General features: G+C 35.5%; 1 protein-coding gene across 5 annotated transcripts in view; it reads right to left on the reverse strand.

Moving 5' to 3' along the window:
- The window catches only part of LOC100576058, a 98,527-nt gene that overhangs the window by 37,156 nt on the left and 50,389 nt on the right, over nt 1-10,982 (reverse strand). For all 5 annotated transcript variants that reach the window (XM_008183188.3, XM_029485949.1, XM_029485947.1 and 2 more), the window contains one exon: nt 2,042-2,286. In XM_008183188.3, the coding sequence (XP_008181410.2) occupies nt 2,042-2,286 (245 nt within the window). The remainder of the gene's footprint in view (nt 1-2,041; nt 2,287-10,982) is intronic.

The following is a 10,982-nucleotide window of genomic DNA, read 5'->3' on the forward strand; positions in this document are numbered from 1 at the left end:
CAGTTCCTGATTACCCCGTCGTCGACATAACAGCGACATAATAATATCGGCGAACACGTGTATCATCATCAGCGTTACGAACGTGTCCACGGTCGATCTACCAAAACGGTTCTTATCAGAACCAACAATCTAACCACCCACCCTCAGTGTGCCTGCTAAGGCATCACTGCGAGGCGTTATCAATCGAACACGACTTATCAAAGCCCGTGGGAGAGTGATTCCAACTCATCCATTCATTTTTATATAAAATTACTCTTAGATGAAGTTATAAATCCCCGACATTTGTATATTACGTCGCACCTCTACAGGTCCGATACCGCCCGTTGCGGCTCGCTTCTTTAAGCCAGTCGCTCGGCCCGGAAATTAAATCCCATCCATTAAACATATAATATAATACATCTCAATAAATAAACGAAATTGTACATGTAATATAGATACGCGTGCAATTATTTACGATCACGGGACGTCGGGAATCGACGGACTGTATCAATGCTTAAAAATTTTGAAATTGATATAAAAAAAAATCACCTGTTAAAATTAAAAAAAACACGAACGTTTTTCGTTTTTTTGAAACTCCATATCTTTGATGATCAATCCATAATAATTTTTAAAAAACCTAGGGTTCAATGAAATAAGATACACCGGTTTAACAGCAACCAACAGTACCTACTCAATTCATTGAATCCAATAACCACACAGTTTAGATAAAATACCGGATAAAATAACTTACATTAGCTGATAATTTAAAATAGGTAACATAATTATTGCGATTCTTGTATCCAAAGACCACATTGTAATGATATTCACATTATTACGTCACAAAACATAAAAAACTTAATAGGTAGGAGCATATCAAAATAACATTAGATATGTGACTCCTAAACCCAATAAAATAACTATACTATATAGTATAGTAGGGATGGCAAATCCATGGCACGCGTGCCCGAGATGGCACGTGAAAAGATTTTGTGGGCACGCGAACATTTTTATTATATATATTATAGATTATAGAATATAGGTAATAGGTAAAAATATTTTGAGCATACGGCTTTTATCGGTCATTAACGATTATTCAATTTTATCTGTGGATTATTATTTAGGTCCTAAACTAACCTCTTTATACATAAATTATACAATCGAATTATAATATAACAAAATATAATTTTTTTCATGGCACACTCAAAAAAAAAAAAAAAAGGTAATTTTGGGCACGCAGTGTTCAAAAAGTTTGCCATCCCTGGTATATACCATACCATATTGATCAAAATTTTGCATAACATTCAACTTGTTCAACTGAATTTTAATTAGTTCACTATACCTAATTTAAAGTTTCTTTCTTATTTTACATTAATTTACATTTTGGATTTTCATTCTTTAGATTAATTATAGGTAAGTATGTGATTATAGTAATACATATATATATAAAGTGTAAATTTTTAACATTGGATATTATAGAAAATAATAAAGTTTTCTATATCAATAAGATAAAGGTTTCATATTTCATCAAATATATCATACATATTTAAGCATAGTAAAAACTTGTAAAAAATATGTACTCACTACACCAGATATTCGTATAGTTGTAAAACTATATAGGATTTAACGTATAATAAAAGTAGTGTGAAAAAAAGATCCCTTTTTAAGCACAATCAAATATAGTTTCTTAAAACTTAAAAGTTCTTAAGTATAACAGTATTTTAACGTACTAGTTAATATATTATTATAATGTCAAATTGAATTAATACTACTGCTAGCCCCTATAGGCTATGACCCTATGTTTGATTCATTGCTAATCTGGAGATTAAAAATTGTGTTTTTTTCGATATGCAATAAACCAATTATGTGTATACAAAAACCACACCTTATACCTACCAATCTTTTTAGAGTCGATACCGTAAGTGTATGGGTTTTAGATGTGCCCACTTAAATATCTAATAACATATTGTATACAAATTTAAAAACAAGAATCATTCTTATGATGATAACATATTATATTTTGTTCCATTTGTGTATAGGTATTTATTTGATTTTGTATACATACATTGTCTAAAAAATATTTCCGATAAAATAATACTGATACACCGTACCAGAATGGCTGCATTGATGTACAATCTGTTGTTGATACATCGCTAATATGTTCAGGTCTCATCTCAGGGCTAATATATATTAATATGTCTTGTTTCAATGATTCACACAGGCATAACCACGAATTTAAAACCTTCCTGCTATCTTTACTTGTATCATCTTTGAACTGCTGATTACTAACATAAAGACAAAACTTTATACCTGAAAACACAAATCATATTTTTAATAAAATAATCAAAGATTTTTTTTTTTATTGCACCTATATATTTGTATACATAAGTTGTATATAAATAATACAATGAATTACAATATTAATACATGGTAAGACAAATATTTCCATTACGAGTATATTTGGGTGCTATAAATCAAACGTAAATTAATTATTTCACAGTAATAATCAATACTGGGAGCTGGAGGAGAAGAAATGTGAGCAACAGTTCCTTCTTTGGCTCTCAATTAAACCAGAAAAAAAATAGTAATAATCAATATATAGACTTTAGACTTAGACTATAAGATTCATAATACTGTAATATATAATATTTATATACTTAAATAAAAACGACTAATAACGACGAACCATATGGGTAATGGGGTTATTCAATATACATATTATATATTTTACATACACATTAGACATAATTCGTGGGTTGAGAATGAAAATGTACTATGTCATAATATCCAATTGTTCAGCAGAGCGATTCTTAACTTTAATACCCAATATATTTTTTCAGGTTATCTTATGAATATAACCATAATTTTAACGAACAAGTAAATACAATTATTTCCAGATACTGTATTAGACATCCACACATTTTATAAAACCCAAAAAACTGGAAAACAAGCGTACATGAAAAAAATCTCCCGGCGTAGGGAATGTGGTGCGCCCATCGCCCGATACACTTTGCAGTGTATCGCAATAGCCCCACACTGTCTTTAATTAGGTAATCTAATTAGGTAATCTCGCCGGCGCAGTACTCGAAACCCACCGATCAGCCTCCTGACAGAGCGCTGCCAGCGAAACACTGCCTGGCGCTCGGGCACCCAGTGTACTCGTCTGGGAGGAACGACTGCGCTACTCAAGGCGAGAAGCAGCCAGTCCCGCTTATATGGTAAAAGGGGGTCACCCCACCGGGACGTTCGGCCTCATACCTCCCGTTACAAGATTACGAATGTCTTTAATTAGATAGCGTGGACTGGTCATCCAGGTTGGGGGCTTAGCGCAGGGATAACACCCCGGCCTTGTAAAAATCGTTTGTTCAGGAACAAAACAACAACAAGCCTCGGACATATAGATTCAATGGAAAAACGAACGGACTCAGAAAACAGGATTTACTCTTTGGAACGTTGAATGTGCGGACAATGTTCCAACCTGGAACAGCTATAAGTGTAGTCAAGGAAATTGAGAAATATAAAATCAAGATAGTAGCATTACAAGAAATCAGATGGAGTGACGGAGGAACCATAGACATAAATGATACCACTATTCTGTATGACAAGTGCAATGAAAGACGACAATTTGGGGTTGGTTTCGCAGTACACAAAAGCCTAGTACATACGATAAAAGAATTCAAAGTTATCAACTGTAGAATTGCTATTCTTATAGGTAAGGCTAAGTTTTTTGATATAGTATTTATAAATATACATGCCCCAATGGAGGAGAAGTCAAAAGAGGAAAAATAAGTTTTTTTAAGCAGAGATAGAAGATATCTTGCCGAGAATAAACAATAGCAAAATACAAATTATATTGGGTGATATGAATGCGAAGATAGGAAAAGAACAGTTCCTTAAACTTATTATAGGGAAGTATAGCTTACACGAAGCAACAAACGATAATGGTATGAAACTAATAGACCTTGCAACTGGCAAAGGATAATATCTTACATATCAGGATAATGAGCACAATGTTTCCAATTCGATCAAGAATTACATACACTTTTTGTGGATTTCAGAAAGGCATATGATAGTATCAACAGAGAAAGTATATACAACATTTTAGAACATTTCCGCATCCCACAAAAACGTATAGGATTAATTAAGGCTACATTAAATAGGACCATGGTAAAGGTGAAAGTTGTTAACGTACTATTGAGAGAGGTTCAGGTGAATGCTGGCCTACGGCAAGGTGATGCACTATCCCTAATTATTTTTAATTTAGTTCTGGAAAAAGTAATGAGAATTATGAATATCTCACCAGATGAATGGGTGAAACTCGATGGAACATCAATAAGTATTTTAGCATACGCAGATGACATAATACTTTTAGGAAATACAGTGAAACGTCTGTGCGAAAGACTTATAACAGCAGTAAGAAGAGTAGGATTGCAAATTAACGAGGAGAAAACAGAAGATATGGAAATAAGTAGACAACGGTACGGAAGACAAGTAGAAGATTTTCTAAAGGTAGGGCCTTATAGTTTCAAAAATGTATCACAATTTAAATATTTAAAATTTAGATACTTAAAAGGATCCAAATGGGCAACAAGTGTTATTACGCAATGGGTAACTTACTTAAGTCAAGAATACTTTCAAAGACACTTAAATTTCAGCTATACATCACACTAACAAGATCTATAATACTATATGGAGCGCAATGCTGTACTGTAAGGAAAAGTGACGAGTCAAAACTGAGGATTTTTGAAAGAAAAATATTAAGAAGGATATATGGACCATGTCGTGACCCGCAAACAGATTAATGGCGTAAAAGACACAATGAGGAGTTATATGACCTTTATAACAGAGCGGATATAGTTAAGGAGATAAAAAGAAGAAGATTGGAATGGGCAGGTCATGTGTGGAGGAAACCTGATGCTATGACAAAGGTGGTCTTACAAGAGAATCCAAGAGGGAAAAGAACACTAGGAAGACCCCGAATGCGATGGAAGGATTGTGTTAAAAAATATTTAGCAGTTTTCTTCCCGGAGGAAGATTGGCATATGCTAGCGCAAAATCGTGAAGGATGGATGAATTTATGTTTGGATGCGTGGTCTAAAAGGCCGTAAACAAAAAAAAAAAAAATATGAAAAAAATCTCCACTGCATGCAGATACATCAAACATGTATATGTTTTGTAAATATAATACATTTATCGTTACGCTCAGAATCTAAAAAAGTGTATTTAGGTTGCTGTGGTAACCTAAATATATTAATCATGGGTTTATAGGTATAACCTAGAGACGTTAAAGATTAATATCATGTTTGTTATTGTTTGGTTGTTATGGCAATTGTAACAGTAACGCTCTCTGTGTCGCACACAATTATAGAATGACTCCAGCCATAAGACATAATATATAAGTCAATAAAAAAGTTCTGTGTATAGAACCTTTTCATTCTTCCAACTAAATAATAAGATATACATAGAACTTTTTTCTTTTTTTGTAATTCCATACAATGTTTTAATTTCTTATCGGAGTTATCGACACATGCAACATAAATATTTATTATGAAATTTGTTTTTACATTATTTTAATGTTTAATCGGAAACAATTATCAAACTTTTGAGCGAATAAATAATTAAATTGCTTAATGTACCTATCTAATTTTATTGATTTATTTATATTGCAGATTGAGACTACATTATAATTTATAGCCCTGCTAATACTATAACTATACCTAATAAGTAATATAACATTATCACATCATCGTTAACACGTCTTAAAAAAACATTAAAACAAAATTATAAATATAAATTGGTGGCAATTGAAATTGATAACATACTAAATAATTTTTAATAATAAGATAATATTATTAAGTCTATATTATATTATGCCTATTTTTTACAAAAATATTGTACGATTTAACTGTAATTTTTGTTTTTATTGTATCATCGACATGTATTATTGATAATACCTTTTAATACTAACCAAAATTGAATAACATGACGATAGAACTTTTTTATACTTACGTAAACTTATCAGAATAAAAAAATTCTATCGAACTACAACTATAATCACGATTCAGTAATTTTTCATGGCACAATTTTTTATTTTCTGTATCTCACTAAGCATTGTATGCAGAAACACAGTTTTTGAATAAAAATATGCACAATTCAAAATTAAACAAATGTATGCAGAAAAACGATTTTTGAAAAAAGTGGACATAGAAACTTTTCATTCTCAGCCCGAGATATATACACGCATTCCTTATAATATACACATACAATACTTGGAACACATTTTTGATGAGACGTTTAGTAAAAACAACACAATGGATGTAATCACTTCGCACAATTACTCGAGCAGTGAGTAAATTGTAGGATAAAACAGGCGACAAGACACTCGGCGGATTATAAAAAATCTATATTTAATAGCTGGAAATAAAGTCAAAATATTTTATGAGTTAAATGATCTTCAGGAAATGCCAAAAAAAAACAATTGGCGAATAAATTATGTAAAGTACCTACGGTTATTATATTTTTTCCATTCTCCTTAGATCATATTTTTTATTGAATACAGTTTTTTTATTAAGGTTTTTTTATTTATTATAGATTGTTTATCAAAAATTGAATCGGTCCATTGTCCCGAACTGCGGTTCCTTTGACGGAACGTCACTTACAATAGATTTTCTCGGGTGGCTTTGGTTTGACGTTTTTAACCGGGGCAAATCCTCATTCCGGAGGTTACCTTCGGGTAACCATAGTTTTTCTCAGGAGGAATTCTGTTCTTACCAGGCCTACGCTGGTTCAGAACTCTTCTGCCCCGATTTCTCTGGACCCTTTCCTGAGACTCCTAGAACTAACGCACCGAAGTTTCACTACTTTGGGTCAGTTATTGTAATTTGTGGGGCCTGTACCGGAACGTTACTCACTGCCCAAGTAGAACTCCGTTCCAGAGAATCTTGGAGTGATTCCAGTCTTACGGTCTAACGTGCTAGCCAAAAAAATACATTTGGGGTACACAGATAAAATTCCTAGGATACGTCTTATATGGTGGAAGAATAGACCGGGAACCGGAAAAACTGACGGTAATTCAGAAACTACCAGTTCCAAAGAAGGCATTAGATGTGTTTCGGGTGTTAAGAATTTGTGGTTGGTACAGCCAGTTTGTATTACACTACGCCAATATCTCATTACCGCTCACGAGTCTATTCACCAAAAAGACTAAATAGCGATGGTCAGAAATTGAGCAAGAGGTATTCCGGAAGTTGAAGAAGTTCTTGGTCTCCACACCATGACTCTGCCCTCCTTTTCCAGATAACCATTCTATCTACAGACTGACGCAAGCGAAGTCAATGTTGGAACCGTGCTCTTCCAGTAGCCCGGTTACTCGGACGTGGCACGCAGATTCGGGGGGAAGAGTATTCCGTGGTCGTTATTGCAACTACCGCGGCATCTTTAGCAACGTCTGCGAGAGAACACCCTACAATCAGTTTGGCCGCAGCTGGCCCAATGGCGGCCGGGTGGTGACAGCTTTTTCCTGACCGTTGTCGAAGCACCAACTCACTTTTTGTTTTGATCCTTAAAATAGTAGCCAATAAAAGTGTGCCCTGTAATCCTCTGTAAAATCTACCTTTTTATAAACACAGGTTTAATAATCAATGCTTTATAATCCAAGCTCACATCCAACCTTGTAGGTCCACTATTTAAAGAGTTATCTAGAGCAAATTTACACATAAATTGTTATTTGATAGAAATCTAAATAGCATTTTTTTAGTTCTTATTAATAGTGTTAAAATAAAAGGTTCAATTTACATGTTAAAATAAATTAGTGATAACCAAAACGTACTAGCTCATATTCATTGTATCAACTGTGCAATAATAACACGAGGGTATTATTAATTATTGTACATTTATCAAACAAACATATATTTCTATCAGTACATGTTCACATTGCGTACAGACACGTTTCTTATCTCGCTACTGTGTTTGATACCTACGATACCAAATAGTCGACACAGATCCAACATACGCAGGTAATTGTCTTAATTATTGTAATACCATAAGAACACATGCTAGACCAAAACGACCAAGGTGTAAGACCAAAACACAAAATATGTACTAAAAAAAAAACCCGTTTAAAACACCATGAATTCTAAAAAACTCATTAAGCGCCACAAAGTCAACTGTTATAAAAATACTTAATAAAATCAATCAATATCACCACAAATTCCAAAAGACAAACTAACAACATTAGTGCTTACTAAAAATAACTCTGACAATCTTTACTCCACAGAATAACACCTCTTCAACAAATAAACTTGAAGCACAAATAGCCACAGATAAAAACAAATAATCTTTTGCCACAACTGTAGAAAAAAAAAACAAGCAATATTAATTCACATAAATGATACAATCCAGCACAAAGACTATATTATCGCTATCGGTAATATAGTGAAACCGGTTAATATCATCTTCGCCTCTGGTATATCGAATAAACGATTGTGCACATTCCTTAACACGTTGACTGCCACGAGCCCGCCAGCGACCAACACTGATGCGTTAATGTGGAGCCATTTGGGTCGCCGGCGACCCAAACTGAATTATTCTTCAGGGGCCGCTTGGGTCGCCGGCAATTTAAACCTCTCCTTGTATTCAATACACTTTATTTTTTGATGGCGTGGAGATAAAGATTATGTACTAGATTAAGCTCTGCCCTCATTCATTACCGAAGAAATCAACTCAAAAAATCGCCTTCGTCGAGAATGGCAGCTCTACGGGAACCTTGCAGTCAACCGCCGCTAAAATTCCAAAATCAAGTTTATCAGAACTATGCTGTCTACCCATAAACAAAATGAATGGGACTTGTTTCTCGGTACCCTAAATCACAATGATGGCTCGGTTTACAAACTTAATAAAAGTTTACTACACAAACGCCCAGCCACACACCCACTAGCTGGTCCGAACAGTCTAGTATTTCAGGCAATTGAAAAGGCTGAACTTATTGCAGACTATCTAGCGCTTCAATTCACATCCAACCCTGGGCAGCTTCTTCCTGAAGTCACAGAATATACTCAACATAACTTCACCGAATCTCCAAGCCACAACATGTTTTCATCCCCAGGCCTAATTTAATTGCTGTTATCAAAACTCCCAAAAAACAAAGCTCCTAGTGTAGATAAGATTACCAACACCGCGCTATGACTCCTGCCGAAAAATATGGTCCTGACCCTAACTAAAATCCTAAACGTCTGCCTCGAGCTGTGCTACTTCCCAACAGCCTGGAAGAGAGCCATAGTGGTCTTCATCCCCAAACCAGGCAAACACCCTATCAAACCGGACAGCTACAGGCTAATCACTCTACTATCGTCAATCTCCAAAATCTACGAAAAAAATGTCCTCTACGAACTTCAAAAACACTTGACAGACAAAATCAGACCGGAACAATCTGCCTTCCAGCGTGAGCACTCCACAACCCAACAACTGGTAAAATTAACAAATCACATCTGCAACAAACTCAACAGCGTTTGACCGGGTCTGGCATGATTGTCTCATATATAAGATGTCAACTTTAAACATCCCACCATTGCTCATTGAAAATGGATTTAATCATTCCTATTAAATCGCTCTTTCTGTGTCCGCATTGAAGACCGATTCTCCTCACCCCGAGCTGTCCTCGCAGATGTTCCCCAAAGATCTTGCCTAGCACCAACACTGTACCTCATTTACACAAATGGCATACCTGTCCTCGCGAGGGCTTCCGTCGCTCTTTTTGCTGACTAGACAATGTTTGACACCTCCAATTACAGCCCAAACATTGCTTATATACAACTAGAGGGACAACTACGCGCGGCATCTGATTGGTTTGAAAAAATGGCGCCTTCGTATAAACGCTACCAAAACCATCACCAACCTGTTCAGCCGTAAACAAACAAAACACCTACATCATCTATATATCAACAACACTCCTATACCCTGGTCCACTCATGTAAAATATCTAGGAGTCACCATTGGCCGTACTTTAAACTTTTCCCAACACATTCAAAATATAACCCAAAAGGCAACAAAAACTCGTGGCATGCTATTCCCGATCATAAACAAACGAAGCCCCATCCCAACGAGAAATCGGATAAACATACTCAAAATGTACATAAATACAATACTTACGTATGCAGGCGCTGCCTGGGCTCCATTCATCACCAAGTCACAATGGAAGAAGATCGAAGCCGTACAGACAACTGGCTTGAAAACGATACTGAGCACACCAAACTACGTAACAAATAGAGTCACTCTCTTCACCGCCAATCTAAAACAAATCAAGTCACAAATCCACTCCCAAGCCACCTCATTCTTTCACAAAAACTATCTTTCAAGATTTAGGCATATACGACAACTTGGGCGTGAAGAACAGCCCACATCCTCTTGAACCTTCAAAAAACCAAAAACACGTCACATAAATTGGGTTTCAGAAAACCCACTCTCTTAATCACTTTAAACACAAAATCTTACCTAAACCTCCACAACTAGTAAAGGCACAAAGCCTGGTATAGAGAAGACCCTTTGTCACCCACTAAGCAAAGCAAAGCAAAGCGAAGAACTAACAGATTGACAATTGATAGTCTAACCAAAAACCTACAACACTCGATCGAAGCTAGCGTATTTACCCCTAAACACAAAAACTCTTCTCTTTTACTACCCGACTACATAAAACTCGAAATAACGGAAAAAAAAACCAATTACGCCATTAAGGGCAGAGAAACCATGACCCGACTACTAAGCGCCAACTTAACGCCAAAATCTTCCTAATCAGAACTTAACTCGAAACCCACAAAACTAACCAGTGGGACATCTTTCTTAACTCACTTGACCATCAAGACGGTTCCATATACAAACTGAACTAATGTCTCCTCCACAAACGTCCAGCATCCCACCAACTTACTGGCCCCAACGGGCCTAGTCTTTCCGGGCCATCGACCAAGCCGAGCTAATAGCCGACTCTCTCGAACTTCAATTTCCAACCAAACCCT

The sequence above is a fragment of the Acyrthosiphon pisum genome, chromosome X, assembly GCF_005508785.2.
Source record: "Acyrthosiphon pisum isolate AL4f chromosome X, pea_aphid_22Mar2018_4r6ur, whole genome shotgun sequence".
NCBI lineage: Eukaryota > Metazoa > Arthropoda > Insecta > Hemiptera > Aphididae > Acyrthosiphon > Acyrthosiphon pisum.